This window comes from Branchiostoma belcheri, unplaced genomic scaffold (genome assembly GCF_001625305.1).
Source record: "Branchiostoma belcheri isolate BF01 breed outbred unplaced genomic scaffold, Haploidv18h27 scaffold19, whole genome shotgun sequence".
In the NCBI taxonomy this organism is placed as follows: domain Eukaryota; kingdom Metazoa; phylum Chordata; class Leptocardii; order Amphioxiformes; family Branchiostomatidae; genus Branchiostoma; species Branchiostoma belcheri.
The window spans coordinates 709,075-724,985 of record NW_017803379.1 but is presented as its reverse complement, the minus strand read 5'-3'; the positions used below and the strand labels follow the sequence as shown (position 1 = coordinate 724,985).

Below are 15,911 nucleotides of genomic sequence, written 5' to 3'. Positions count from 1 at the left end.
TCAGTTTTGCCATGACCTTCCCTGAGAAATGCTTTCTTGCTTTCAGAATCAGGATTAAAATGACATGTTCAAAGATAAATTCTGACATAACATTATATCTAAAGTCAAGAAATAACAACACAAGAAGTGAACTATATGACAAGGGGAACTGTGACATTTTAAACCTGCTAAGTCCGCAAGCACCTTTACAAACAAAAATGTACTGTATATCATGGGATATGAAGTATGAAAAGGGGAAGAAAAAAATTATAGCTTGTTTCCATAGGAGGTCACAACCAGCATGTTTGCTGCAGTTGGTTTAACCTAAAAGAGCCAGACCTATAAATCCACATGTGTATATTTATGCCAGATACAAATTTGAACTTACCTGGCAACTTTTAGCTTTGAACCTTAACCATCCAGCACCATGGCAAAGTTACATGTACATCATTGTCAAACCAGTCCAAACACACTATATCATGTGGGTTCCCCTAGCCATATACAGACAATGAGAAAACCAGACAGAATAGCGCAGCACTAATTTAGAACATCAAAGGACCATTCAAGTTCCTACAAATGTTTATAAGGCAACACAACTCCGAGGCCCTACCAATTAATTTCCCTGTGGCATTTGGTTTTCAATATTTACACCACCTGCAGGACGTAGTGTTGGCCCAGCCACCAGAAAAGTGACATTGGTGACAATTGTGAGAATTTCTTGCATTTCTATATCCTTCAGTAATTCCACATGCAACTTTTGTCAAACGATTTATCTGCATAGCTGTTCCAGAAGTACTATATTTTTTCCGTTGAATATTCAGTTTGACTTGAAACTTGATTAATTGCCAATAAGTTCTCATTTGGTCCTTTGATACCGTTCGTTAGAGCATGCTAACAAGTACAATCAAATGCTGTAAACCCTTATTAGAAGAAATATGGTATGTAGACTGCATCTTGCTGAATTGTCTGTAAACCTGCACCAATTTGGAGCCGTGATGTTGACAGAAGACGTGCTTGCTTTATGTAGAATGGGTTCTTAACAGGTTGCGAAAATGCCAAGGCATGCACTCAACATTCACAAGGCTGAAGTCAAGACCTCTAGCTTGATGATTTTTGCTTACAGAAAGATGAATTTTACCCTGTGACTGGTGAAGGCCTTTCTATTGTTATTGTGTCAATAATTATGACATTTGTTTGGCAATATGACAAGTGTCACTGCAGTTATGCTTCTATTAGCGGCTAATTAGCCTTCAAATTTGGTCACCATAATATAATCTATTAACGTTAACTATTTTCTATTTTCATCTAAAGTTTCTGTTTTGCAAGTTACTGGTTTATGAGAAAAGCTGATGGTATTTACACTAATGATGACTCTTTATGAATTGTTGCAATGTTTATTTTCATGCTCAATTTATTTTGTCCTATTTCAGGACATGAGAAAGCATGTCGCTCAGAATCTACTGGAGACAGAACGCTCGTATGTAGATGGCCTACAAGCACTGATCGAGGTGAGTACAGATGCCCAGGGCTAGCTGTATACATCTCATACCACTTCTTCACCCATGTTCTGTATCAAGTCAAGTGTAAAGATTAACTCTGACACTCACAGGACAAACAAGTTAGCCGTCAGTTGTCAAAAATACAATCTGGACTACCAGACTCCTTGCAAAGTAGAAGTGGGCCTTTCTTTCCAATCTTAATACAAATTGTTTACGGCAAGTTGTAATCTGGGTCACCTGTGGTAGTTGTGGGATGTTCTCAAGTGTTTATCAACATATCAACATAAACTAAAAGTGATCTCACTTATGTCTAATGCGTAAGATGCCTATAAGATGGGAAGGGCTGGAAGGTAAGACAAAGAGACGTCATGAGTTTGTTTGGCATCTTGCCTTGTGTAGGTACAGAAATATGGTGCAGGCAAGTCTTGTGTTGTTTGTTATGTAACCACACGTTATGTAACCATACATGTGAAAAGTATATGTATGGGGTTAGCAACAGATTTTGCTTTGGGATAAACTAAATTTCCAAAGGAAGTTCTATATCGTAAGAACATCTAAGAAGCATTTATCTCAAGATCATACCAAGTCACAAACAATAAGACAATCATTCTACTTTGTAGCTGTGGGATGCAATAAAATTGACGACAGCAATGACAAACATTGGTGGAAAACAACAACTTTTGATACTTCATGGTCATATCAACAATACACACAATGCGGGAGACATAGGATGCAACTTCCCCCTCAGTGTTTTGGAACTCCCCTTAAGTACCTACTAGTTGATTAAACCAAGACAGTGAAAGGTCACTGACTGATAAGACGCCTGCTCCAGTTCACAAGGAGACTTTCGAGAAAAACAGATCCAAATTTTTAAGCCAGGGAAAATGTTTGGGAGGACATGTAGAACTAACCTAGTAATGAATTGTACTTGTTTCTGGATCAGAGTTGTGGTTTTTATCTTAAAAGTGGCGTCGTTTGCTGGAGGTGGAAAATAAAAAGCTTATCAGTGAGTTTTATGGGGTCAGAGTACATTCTTGCCTGCCAGCTTGCAGCTTTTGGGAACAGTGCCACCTAATGTACGTCAACAGTCCAACTATTTAAACAATGTTGTTCCTCTGAAACTCTCGACAAACAGCAAAAAGATTCCGTAATAATAAAAACAAGTTTTATGCAATATGTGGCTGATAGATATGTAGTAGTCACTTTTGAAACTGTCTTTAAGTACTATTCTTCTTGTGCTATGGAAAAATGCAGTCTTATCTCCCATATATTAGTCTGCGATGCATAGTTTAAACTATCTTTTAATATCTTATTGCTGTTACTTCCCTTGTAATTTTTCAGGCTCTGGTTTCCAAAGGAGCTAAAACAAACACATTACATGTATTTTGAAGATCTGTGTGGCAGTGCACAGATGTAGAAATTAAGCATTTTTGTGGTTTGTCAAAAGTGATGAATTGTACAGCCAAGTCTGTTGTCCACCTGTCCATGCTGTCATTTGCACTTCAGGAGTTAAAGGGAAACATGTCACAGGTTGCCCCCAATTAGATGCTATAACAGAACCTGCATTCCAACCTTCAGTGTACACATGTCTCCCAGGGCATTCAGCCAGAAATATAAGAACAATTATAAACTAATGGCTGAAGGTCTGCCATGCAAAAGTACATTGGCTATCGTCCATGATATACTGTAAAATGAGAGTTATTTTGACAATAGAAAGCTGTCAACTTTGAATAAAATGCTAGATTTTAATCTAAGTTGATAGAAATGTGAACACAAATTAGCTAGTAAATAAAGCCCTACAAATTAGATTGCTTCTTGATAGTTAATCCTTGCAAACATATTGACAGTTACAGGTATCAAGGTATTGAAAAAAAATGGTGCATCTACAAAATGTATAATGCAATAACTTTGAACCAAAGCTTAAGTACTAGTTCTATCATAATGTTTTATGGGCTACTAAGGTCAACCAAGTATGATGATACCTGTTGGTTTTTAGGAGAGTTATTAGGAGAGTTTTGGTTACCCAGAGATGAATGAATTCTTACAAAATCTGGTTAACACAACTTGACCCTGTAGAAAAGAGACAGTTTTGGTCTCCCTTTTTTGAATAGCAGACTTTGTTGTAGTTCGGAAACAATTTGTCATCACTCTCTCTATGCCTTGGCATTTGTGACCCAACCAGGAGGGTAAAAATCCGCAGGAAGACGTGGATGGTAGAATTACTGAAGAAAAGCAAAAATTGATTTAATTGGCATGGTAGGTCATGTTCAAGAAATTTGCCGACCATGCCGTTTTGCAAGCACTTTATTTGAAATGACGTTTTTACTGGGAAGCTATGTGGAACCTGATGACATGTATGGACCACAAGCTTGCACCAGTGATGACATGCATGGACCATTCTTTCTATAGGCTTACCTTCACCTTTTCTTGGAGGGAAGGATGGTACATCTGGAATCCTGAAGGAAGCCAAGTCATTCTTCCTATTTAGATTTGTATTTAGAATCTCTGGAAATCCGTACTTACATCCAAGTCTATTTATGACATAGCAATGTTGTCTTAGAAAATTCTGGGGGTATTGAGTGGATTGTGATTACAACACAAGCCTGTATCTACAAATCTAAAGGAAGCCAAGTCATACACTTAGAATTTTCAAGAGCAACTCTTAAAGGCTTTTATATACATGTACTTTTCTTCTAAGTCAGTCTGTGACATATCGACGTTGTCCTTGAAAATTGCAGGGTTACCTGAAGCCACTGAAGAGGCCGGAAAATGCGGGGATCTGCGAGTCGGAGCTGGTGGACAAGATCTTCTACCAGATCCCGGAGATCCTGGAGCACCACCAGCACTTCCTGGAGCAGATCACCAACCGCACGCGCTCCTGGCACCCCAGGCAGAAGATCGGGGACATCATCGTCAACACGGTACGCGTCATTTCCAGCAATTTACAAAATACTTGGCCGGCTGCCTAAGTGGTTAAGAACTGAGTGGGAGGCTAGGATACCTCCTAATTAAACCACAGTTACCACATAGTAGGCTAACTTGTGGAGACGTCGTAGATTTGACTTGAAGTTGTCTATCAGAACTTGCATACCTACATGTATGAACGTCGTCAGTCTCCTCTATGATATGTTAGACTGATGTGTTGAGTCTCTTTTGATGTCCAGTTCACCAAAGACTTGTTGGTGGAGTCGTACAGAGCCTACATCAACAACTTCCTGACAGCGAAGGCAGCAGTACGGATGGCCGAGCAGGCCAAGCCTGTCTTCAGCAAGTTCATAGAGGTAAGTGGCAATGTTTGAGAGAAACTACATTATGTCTATGGAATTACAAAAGGCATATTAACCTTTTCCATGCTGAAATAGATAAGTTGTGCAGATTTTATACCCCAAAGTTACATATTACATGTACATATGGTGACTCTAGAGCTGTGTACCTAAACAAATTTTAGGTACAGGTACAGGTACAGGTACACAGGTTTAGGTACAGGTCCGGACCTGAACCTGTACCTGAACAATTCGACCAATTTATATGCTCTTCTGAACTCCTTCAATAACAAAAAAAAAACATAAATAAACTTGATAGTTAAGGTTTATTCTTTGTTTATGGCGAATGCTCAGATAAAATATAGGCAAAACTAAGTTGTTTTTGTTTTCATGAACACACTGTCCTTACACAGGGACCCATTGTGGACCAGCTATTTACACATTTGAGGTCACAAATAGGCATAAAATTAGTGTAAAATTGTTTAGGTACAGTACCGGTACTGAGGGATTAGGTATTTTGGACCTGTACCTAATCAATTTTTCCGGTACAGTATCGGTACTGCGTACCGGTACACAGCTCTAGGTGACTCCAAATCTTCTTTCACAGTTCTCATTCGTTTAAGTGTGAAAGTTTAAGTAAAGCATTGACTCTGTTTCAGCAATGTGTCCGTGAGAACAAGGAGAAGCAGGGTTTGGCTGACCTGATGATCAAACCTGTACAGAGGATTCCTCGCTATGAGCTGCTGATAAAGGTACAAAACTACAACATAACCATACTTCAGTGTCAGACTTCCACTTGTTGAGAGTCAGGCATTTAATTAACAAAAAAAGAATATTAATACACAAAATGTACAAAGCAGCGATTTGAAGGTTTTTGCTGTATCAATGAACATAAGAATTAGAAACGTAAGAAGAGAAGAGAAAAATTTAATTTCTTTGCTGTAGTACAAACAGACGTATGGGCTTCTTGTCACAGTTGATTGTATTTTGGTTTGTAGTCCGGGACGACTGTACTGCCTAGCACATTAGAGCCACCTAGCACTCCATGGAAGAAATGCAGGTTGATGCACTGGAATACCGCAGAAATGAAAACAAGATGGTCTACTGTACTTACCCACAATTCTGTACTACTAATAAGATTATTCTGTTTCCCAATTTTGTTTTTTTTACCCTCCAACTCACCACCTGGGACTATTAAAGCCTCTGCGATCCCTTGTATGGAAGATTTTAGATCCTCCCACCCTAGTTTCTAATGAATGTTCCCCTTCAGGTCTTCCCCTAGGAAAACCAATGTTTGGGTAAGCTAACACTTACTACAATGTCTCCCTCAACAAACATAACAGTATCCAGGCCAAAATTCCTCTAACTTCCTTTTTGTGAATCAGATATTAATTTCTGTAGATTGTACTACACAGGTGTGAGCGTTGGCAGGTAAGGATTTCACAATAAATCTTCATACTCAAAAGAGAAAGGGTCTAGAGAATCATTTGCTGAAGATTTTGTTAATATTTATCATTGTGGAAGGCTGAGAGATGGCCAGAATTAGCGTGGCTCTTCAAAATAGTAGTTGTGTTCGACAGTTTAGTTTGCAGCATTTTAGGCATAGGCTGCACTGGTTGAAATGACAAGTGAGTTTGCCATTCCAGGACCTGTTGAAGCACACGCCAGAGGACCACCCTGACTACAGCAGCCTGAGACTGGCTCAGGAGGAGATCCGTACCCTGGCAGAGAGGATGAACCGAGGGGAGCAGGAGGTGGAGGAGATGGAGAGACACATGCAGCTGCTCAGGGAGCTGGAGGGGCTCATCGAGGGGGTGGGGGAGGGCGAGGTACGTATTTCTCACATACCTTGTACTGTCTCTGAATAACTAGTGTCATGATATAGCATCATTTTTTTCTGATAAGTCCATTGGAGTGGGATCATTCATAGCCTTGTTGCAACTTTAACAAAAAATATAGAATTTCCAGTGGCCTTTTTAACTAGTACTTGAAGTCATGAAGACATTTTATGTGGGTTCTGATCTTACTGAAATTGTCTCCCACCTCCCACAAGTTCTCATTGTCTCCCACCTCCCACAAGTTCTCACCAATGTGTTTCAATTAACTATAATGTAATCTGTTTGTCATTTCAGCTTGTTGCAACCCATCGGAGATTCATTCACCAAGACATTATATATGAGATGGTAAGTCATTCAGTTGTCATTTTATAGTTCTTCCGTTCTTCGAAAATCCATTCAGTTTAACAATTTATTACATAAAGAAGTTATTGCATAACAAAGGGATATCTGTTGTAATGAATGAAAGGAAAGGGAACATTACAACCAGAAGGTTCTGTTGTGGTATTGAAGCCATTATAGCTGTTGGAGTATACATGAAAGACAATGTCTGTTCCTATGTCCTATGTTCCAGCAAAAGGGCCAGCCTGGTAGTAAGAAGGAGAGGAGTCTGTTCCTGTTCTCAGACCTGCTCATCTGTACAACATACAAGAGGAGGACTGGGTCTCTCAGGAGGAGCTCCATGAACCTGTAAGTCTATCAAACTTCGCAAACATGTTGCCTTACAGTAAAAACATCGGAATCAGTTGCACATGTTCTCCATAGTAATTTGTATAGAAACTGTGTTGAAATCGTCTACAAAGGGGCATTTTTATAACATTAATGGAACTGATGAGTAGTGGAAGGCACTTGCTTTCTTCTGGTATGACATTTTACTTTAGATTAGTATTCAGTTGAGAAACTTTTGGTATGTTCAACTAACTACAAAGCTACTGGTATATTAAAAATTGTACATCCACTTTCTGTACCTTAAATCATACCCATTATTTCCTGTACAGGTTTTCCATGAGCAGTAACATTGACACTGGCAGCAAGTATAAGGTTCTGTGGAAACTGTCCTTGGACCAAATAGAGGTCATCAAAGGTAACGTTCTTTTTGTATGGGATAATTTTGCATCAGATTTCGATTGCTTATTGTATATTATACATGTATACCTCTACTTTTAAGATTGACTAAAGTACAAAAAGATGACTCCTTGTTTGGTGTTTTTCTTCCTTTATTCGTTCCGTCACCAGGTGAGGCAGTTGGCAGCAGCCGTGTGAACCTGGAACACAGTATACAGAAGTTAGAGGAGGACCTGTCAGCTATCAGGGAGATGGTCAACATGGCCGACTCACTCAACTCTCCTCACCAGGTCAGACATCAGTTTTCTCTTAGTTTGTCTGCTCTTGGACTTAAAGAAAAATGTTGCTGAGCTGAGTTGGGTGCAGGGTGCACACAGGGTTTCATGTAGTGAATGTAGGCAGAGGAAAGTTTTTTCACAGACCCATTTTCACTTTTTGCTTCATAATGTCTGTAAACTATGAAAATCAATTGGCATGGCTTTGCTATCATTTTGTTCGACTTTAACTCAAAATTCTTATTAGACTTCTGATGACTCCTTGAGAGAAAATGTATTTATTTTTGTTTTACAGACCCTGACAGAACTTCTGCATGACTTGCTGGAAGTGGCAGAGAAACAGCTGCAGGAGAAGCAGGCCTTACAGCTCACCATGAAGACACACGCCAACACCAAACTGGAGCTCACCACTTCTTCCCTGTAAGTACAGAATGCACTGTTAAACCTTTGCTTTGTACACTTGCGCCACCTAGTTGTCCATAAAGGGACTGCACCATAAGTAGGCAGTGCTTTTTCTTTTGTGATACAGTTGGCCACTTCATAAGCATCCTTTTTGAGGGACCCATAATGTGTTTGTAAATTTTTACCTAGTAGACAGGTGCCCCCTAGTGGGTAACAAAGGGACTGCATCATAAGGTCTTTTTCAAAGGCAAGCCAGGTTTCTGTATCCCTGTGAGGCTAACCTTTGTTGTGGTGATTCATTTACAGTGAAGGCATGGAGAACTTCATCTATATCTTTGGCACACCAGAGGCAAAGTCATCATGGGAGACTGCATTTTCCGATGCCAAGCAGAAGCTAGGTATGTCCCAATGTCCAACATACTCTGTACATGTCAATTTGTGCAGGATACACCTTCTCCTTTTAGGTGTAGCATGCATCAGTGGAGTTGTTATACGAGCCATGAATCTACTGCTGCATTAAGTCCTGTGTAGAAAAATGTTTGTGAGTTTCCAAAAACAGTACAATCATATAATAAATATTAAATACCTTAATTTTTTTTTTCAGCTTCATCTAAGCAGTGCTGGGACCCTGTATTCCTAAAGCCTATCCCCATCATGAAGACACGCAGTGGTATGCAGGTAAGCAATGTACAGATTGTCTGATACATATTTATTTACTTTCACTTTTACTTACTTTTACCAAAAGTAGAAAAGTTTTCGTAATATATGTTACTCAGAATAATAACATTTAGATATAGAGAGTGACAACGTATGATTATATCTGTTACAAAAGCTGTGTTTTGTTTCCCAGTTTTCCTGTGCGTCTCCAAGCCTGAGCAGTGTGACTGGAACGAACCGTTTTGTGTGGATCTGTAACAGTGATGGTTATGTGGGACAGGCAAGTGTACCTTTCTACAGATCTCTCGATCAGATCTTACCTGTATCTCATCCCACTCTCTTTCAAAAGCTTTTTATTCTTGAGCATTTCATGCATGATTTTTATTTTCAAATTATTATCTTGTCACCTTTTCTCAGATTATGACATGTAATCCACTGTATTCACTATTCATATGATATATTATGACATATAATTGACATGTAATAACGGTTGTTAACAGTGTGCTGTGTTTTACACCAGGTTTGCCTGTTAAGCATGGGGAAAGACCCGAGCCTTGCTGCATGCATCTCGGTGTGTTCCGCTCGCATCTTCTGTATCACTGCTGTTCCTGCCATCAACGGGGCCAAGAGGTGGGTACTCAAATTACCAAGTCATTCTTTTTATATCAGGAAAATGTTAAGTATTAAACTATAAAGTGCTCAGTGACTGCAGTCTTCCATAAGCATTGTATTGCATATCTATTTTACCCATTGAGTATCTTGTGTATACTTACAGTGTATACTTTTAGGTATTTGTTTCCCATGCAGTATTCTATTGACATGGAGAGCTTGTAATGCCTCTAGTCACTTATCTTTTGCAGATTTTTGTTATGGAGTTCTGAAAGTTGAAATAGGTGGAAAACTATAGGGCTTAATGTTGTTCGAAAGTGTGTCCTTAAGTTGAGATGTTTATCTAAACATTGTTGACATGTATTAAAGGTTAAAATTTGAAGTATGTTAAATCTAACTGATTTTTTTTTACAGAACGACAAGTACAGATGAGGCGCCCAAAGCTGCAGCCAAGAAGGACAAGCAGCAGGAGTCTAAAGGTGGGAACTCAGACAGCAGTGATGAGGAGGTGTCCTCCCCGACTAACAAGAACACCATCCCCCCCATCCGCACACAACCCTCACTATCACCATTCCTGTCCCATCAACAAGTCGCTACAGGTGATTCAGGGATTGATTCAGTGATTGATTCAGTGATTGATTGATTGATTGATTGACGTGAATGGATAGATGAATGAGGAAGTAATGAATTAATGGAAAACTGGATACATACAGTACATGTGTGACTGTGTATTTTTTTAAGATCACTGATGGCTGATGAAGTGGAATAGAATGTTTCCTGACCAGTTCTCCTTTTGTCCATTAGGGAACAAGAGACATGCACTAGTGATCTCTGAAGAAAGCGACTCAGGTGAGTGGCAAGAATTAGATGCAGATTCTGAGGCTGAGTTGACAATAAATACCTGCCATGTGAATACAAACAAGGAATTTGTAGAATATGTGATTAAAATATGCTGTTTTTTCAGTCACAACTAAACTCTTGTCATACATCTAGCAGCTATTTTTTGTGAAAGTGACAGAAATTTGCCCTTTTTAGACTAGTGATATTATATTGTGCTAATTACTTTATTGTATACATTAGGAGTTCTGCTATTGTTACAGTTTGTTCTGTTCTATAGAGCTTATCCCTGTGTTTCTACACTCCTTCAGATACAGAAGATGACACAAAGGAAGCCGACAACAAGAAGACCCACGACGTGTGGACGGAGATGACAGACAAACAGAAGCAGGAGGTGCAGCTGCGGGAGGAGGGAGAAGACGAGAAATCTCGCCAGGCGGCTCTCGGGGAGGGATTCGCCTTCAGGAAGACGAGTTTCGGCACGGCGGTGCAGGGGAGCCTAGAGGACCTACTGGTGTCTCCTAGTGCTGCTCACAACACCATGTGGCTGGGGACAGAGGATGGGTGGTGAGGAGGCTGTCATAATGGTCTTTACAGATAGAGGACACTATGATTATTCATGTTTGACAGTTCACATAAAGACGTAGGAAAATATTTCCAGTATATGTCCAACCTGATGAAACTTACTAACTAGATTTTAACACTTGTTTGAATCTTGTTTGCAGTATCCACATCTACCAGTGTGGGGATCCAGAGAACATCAGGAAGAGCAAAAACAGAACCAAGTTGCAGCACACTGCAGCTGTACAGGACATTCTGTAAGTGGCATACTTATATGCAATGTATGCAAAACTTGCTCTCTTGGAAGTTAAGAAATTTAGCTCAAGAACAGTTACTACACAAAATAGATAAGTTTTGCAGCATGATACAGCTTGATGTCATGAGGTTTTCATAATGTATGTAATGTGTGTTCTTGTTTTTGTTGTTTAAAATGCAGGTATCTGGACAACAAAGTGTTTGTGTCCTTAGCCAATGGTGACATGGTTGTGTATCGAAGGGAGCCAGGTAAGAATCATAGAATTACATGTAGTTGTTTGTATCTCAATACATTTCCCTTAATTTAACTGTATCATCTTTGAAATTTTGTACTTGTTATACATTTGTATGGACAAACAACAACATTGTGAAGTATTGTTTTGGGCTTGCCTGTGTGTGTGTATATATATATATGTATGTGTGTTTCCACACTGCAGTTTCTGTATGAAGTCTGCTATATCTGATTGCTTTTTTTTTTACCATGATAACTGGTTGTTCCCCAGGTTGTTGATGTATATTTACCATCATGATAACTGGTTGTCTCCCAGGTTGTGGTTGGGACCTGCAGCAGCCCATCACCCTGACCATAGGTAATGTGAACAGTCCCATCACACGTATGCTGGCTGTGGCAGGGAGGGTCTGGTGTGGATGTCAGAACAACATCATGATCATGAACACAACTTCTCTAACTGTGGAGGTACTCATTGCTCTTTTTTTGTGACACCTCAAATATGGAGCCAATTTTACATTGTCTATTGATGTTGAAGTTGTATCAAAGGCTCCCAAACACAGTATAAGTTGTTGCTCTTTCTATAGGTACTCTTGTACTGTTAAATCAGCATATTATAGGTTCCGTCACAGACTAAAAAGTTTTCCACAATGGCAGCAAAGAGAAAGAAATTTTAATTTTTAGTGCACTTTTTCTTTTCACAGCTGTACTGACTTTTTTCAAGTGAAAACATGATCCTCTTCTACTTAGCCTGACTGAACCTCGCTTTTCGCTGGCTCCCTAGTTAGTCCGCGGACTATGTAGGGAGCCCTCCGGAGCTTGGGTTTCACAGGCTACTCTTCTACTGTACAAGGAAATAAAAACCTTTTCCCCTTGCAGCACTCCTATGAGGTGACTGATGACAGCAGCCGTGTGATTAACTGTATCGTGAGCATGGGTCTGGGTGTGTGGGTGTCCCTGCTGGGGTCTGCACAGCTGCGCCTGTTCCACGCCACGTCATACTCACTCCTGCTGGAGGTGGACGTCGCTCCTGCAGTTCACAAGATGCTGGCAGGTGGGGCTGTTGACTGGTCTCTTCAATGATTCTGGGATACTCTAGTGTTTTTGTAGAACGTGATACGCTTATAGATGTGTTCAGGAAGTACTGTAGGTTTACTGGGCAGTACATTTCTTCACAGAAATCTTTGTACCTATTGTACATGACTGTATGACACAGAAGTGAACATGGAAAATTGTTAAACATGTACACATACTGAATTTAACTGTAGTGCTGAAAGGGTGAGACAAAGTTCATGGACTGACAATTCAAAGAATGTTTTAGACAAAGAAGAATGTTTTAGACATTTTGACAACTCTGAAAAATCCATATGCTTCATTCATACACATACACATACACATACACATACACATACACATACACATACACATACACATACACACATACACATTGTGACATACACATACACATACACATATGTAAGCATACTTATACACATTCAAATACACATACACATCCATAGTCAAAAAAGCACTCTCTGATAATGTATAATTTCTTCCGGAAGGTTCGGATGCGATCATCCGTCAGCACAAGGCAGCCTGTCTCAGGATCACGGCCCTGCTGGCGTGTAAGGACCTGCTGTGGGTGGGGACCAGTGCAGGGGTGGTGGTGACCGTCCCCCTCCCCCACATCACCACCAACACCACCAGTCTACGCCACGTCCCCACCGTGCTGGGGTCCTCGCACGGACACACCGGACATGTACGCTTCCTCACCGCCGTCGAGCTGACCGCAACGAAAAGGATGGGTAATGTCATCATGGGTAAGCAGAGTTTGTTATTGTGCTAAGTAAAACTGTTTTTCTGACACAGAAGTTATAGGCCCAGCTTACTCAAATTTCATACAGTCACTTTATCCTTCATCAGCAAAGTACAGTTTATTCTCTACTTTTGTCTGGTGGTGTATCAGTGTATGTGTGTGTATTTTTCTAGTATGAATATAAAAATGTTTTTAGGGTGAAGAATTATAATTCTATTGGTAATGAAATAAAAGGTATTAATGGATTCTAATTAGTAAAGGTAATACTAATTTGAAAATCGGTGAACCAGAAGTCGAAACCAAATCTTAGAAATTGTAATTGACAATCAAGATTTTCATTTAAAAGGTATAATTTAAGGACTTAAGCTGAAAGCCCAAGGCTTACAGAAATTGCCTTGTTGTTTTTAGGGTCGTTGAAAAGTGGCGGCAGCTGGCGTTCCCAGGCTGAGGTCAGCCCCGTCACCCCGGCGCTGTCAATGTTAGTGATCAGCGGCGGCGACGGTTACGAAGACTTCCATCTCAGTTTCCCCTCCGACACTGCCGGGCGTGACGACAGCACCAACCACTTACTACTCTGGCAGGTGTAGCCGAGCACTTCTACACACATGTATCATATTTTATACACCCCAACAAATGAAATGTATGTAAAAATCCTTATATAGGAATTAGATATCGATGCCTATTTTAATTGTTGCCTCAGTAAAACATATATTATTATGATAATGTTAAGAACACTTGTGTAAAGTAACTTCTCATAAATCCACTGTTAATGTATATGATTATTTTTACAAGAAGGATGAATTTTGTACTTACTTAGCACAGAGGCATCTGTGCGAAACATAATGCACCAATTTTACATTTTCTGTAATATCATAGCATATATAATGGTACATGGCTTCTCACTTAGTGTGTTTTATAAGTCTGAAATGGGATGGGGCGCTGAGTGACTTTTAAACACAGAAAGTCCCATCTTTCAAAGAATGGTATTTGAATGTGATGTTTTTTCCAAACAGTATTTTGATGTTGATGATGTGAATGAAGCTTTGAGAGAATATCAGAATTATAAGATTGTTGGGCAAATGTGGGATTTTGCACAAGGTGGCACAGCCAACACTTACATCTGTACCAGTGTGTTGGACTCTGTTATGCACAGAAAGAAAGACATGTTCTGGTAGTAAGCCATACATGTAGAGAACAACTTATAAAGGCAACAGTTTTTGCTTTGCAGAAATTAAAGCTGCTTTTGAAATTCACTGTAAAGAAAAAGAAATGACCAATCCCTTATATTTCGAAAATGAGTTCAAAGTGGCTGTATGAAGTGTAGTACAGTAATTATGTCTTTGTATTGACCATTATAAATACTCTGTTGTATCTTGTGCCAATTGTTATAATAGGAATGTTATGTATGTTCTAAAGATATGAGTCTTAGCTGTGTACAGTGGTACCATAAGTAAACAGTGAATTTTTCCCTCCGACTAATTTTTTTACTCGAAATCTGATATTTTATAAACAATTTGATTAAAAGATAGGAAAGTTTCTTTTTGTACAAGGAAAGTAGAAATACAGTGCAGAAATAAAAGGTTTCAAACTTGTCATTATAAATGCCATAAAGTTTATGAATATATAGGCTTGTGTACCTTGATAAAAAATATGTAATTCATATTATGAACTGCATGAGTATGTATAGGAGACCACAAAGATTATTCATGTATTTGGCTATCTTGCCTTGTCATGATGGCCTAGCTATCTGAGGTAAAATGTCTTTAGTGATTTGTATTTAATTGACGTTGATTAAAAGAAGAGGATATTGTGTAAGTATGCCATAGTTTTATAGCCATATGATATTTTACTCTATAGGATTGAAGTCCCCATAAAGGATCAGTACTTAATTTTCTATTACAAAAGTCTTTCCACTGTTTTAAAGTTAAACATGACACTGGAACATCTCTTGCCATTTTATTGGGAACTTTCCATACATTGTAACAAATTTTAAAGATTATCTTATGAACAATAAACATTCAGCCTTCATGTTGACTTGCCTCATCCCTTTGGTATTGTTATTACCTTCGCCAAGAAGGTTATGTTTTCAGGGGCGTTCGTGTATGTGTGTGTGTGTGTGTGTGTCTGTCTGTCTGTCTGTCTGTAAACACGATAACTTGAGAAGGCCTTGATGGATTGTCTTGATACTTGGTAGGTGGGTAGGTCTTGATGAGACCTCAAAATGATTAGATTTTGGACCCCCTAGCAGCTTGTTATGGTACTGCAGCTGAACTTCCGGTTTTGATATCTCATGATCTAGACATGCTATGGTGATGAAATTTAGATGGTAGGTAGCTCTTGTGCTGGGAAAAAAGTGACGTGAGTTTAGGCCCCCTAGCGGCTTGCTCTGGAACTGCAGGGATAAATTCTTGAAAATATTCAAAAGGGGATAACTCAAGAACCGGTTGACGGATCGTCGTGATTTTTGGTATGTAGGTAGCTTACGTGATGCTTAATATAATTATGTGACAATTATGCAAATATGGATGTAATTTGCATAATTTATGGGGAAATTTATAAATCAGCTGCATTCCATGATAGGACAATTGAAGCTTGTGACATTGGTAATTGACAACGAGAGAAACACAGG

General features: G+C 39.3%; 1 protein-coding gene across 1 annotated transcript; it reads left to right on the top strand.

The window, feature by feature from the left end:
* The first annotated feature begins 1,409 nt into the window (after positions 1 to 1,409).
* On the top strand, positions 1,410 to 15,308 carry LOC109467864 (rho guanine nucleotide exchange factor 17-like). Its single transcript, XM_019765971.1, has 23 exons — positions 1,410 to 1,487; positions 4,217 to 4,399; positions 4,643 to 4,759; positions 5,401 to 5,493; positions 6,388 to 6,570; positions 6,874 to 6,924; positions 7,151 to 7,266; positions 7,575 to 7,660; positions 7,813 to 7,931; positions 8,212 to 8,336; positions 8,625 to 8,716; positions 8,923 to 8,996; positions 9,169 to 9,255; positions 9,496 to 9,605; positions 9,999 to 10,183; positions 10,389 to 10,433; positions 10,733 to 10,988; positions 11,147 to 11,239; positions 11,419 to 11,486; positions 11,786 to 11,934; positions 12,346 to 12,520; positions 13,029 to 13,286; positions 13,691 to 15,308. The coding sequence occupies exons 1-23, from the start codon at positions 1,413 to 1,415 to the stop codon at positions 13,867 to 13,869; spliced, it is 2,919 nt and encodes a 972-aa protein (XP_019621530.1). The 5' UTR covers positions 1,410 to 1,412; the 3' UTR covers positions 13,870 to 15,308.
* The last annotated feature ends 603 nt before the right edge of the window (positions 15,309 to 15,911 follow it).

Excerpts from the sequence above, each read along its gene's own strand:
- LOC109467864 (XM_019765971.1), top strand. The coding sequence starts at position 1,413 with ATGAGAAAGCATGTCGCTCAGAATCTACTGGAGACAGAACGCTCGTAT. Across the intron at positions 8,997-9,168 it reads AGACACGCAGTGGTATGCAG|TTTTCCTGTGCGTCTCCAAG; the intron begins GTAAGCAATGTA and ends TTTGTTTCCCAG. Across the intron at positions 9,606-9,998 it reads GCCATCAACGGGGCCAAGAG|AACGACAAGTACAGATGAGG; the intron begins GTGGGTACTCAA and ends TTTTTTTTACAG.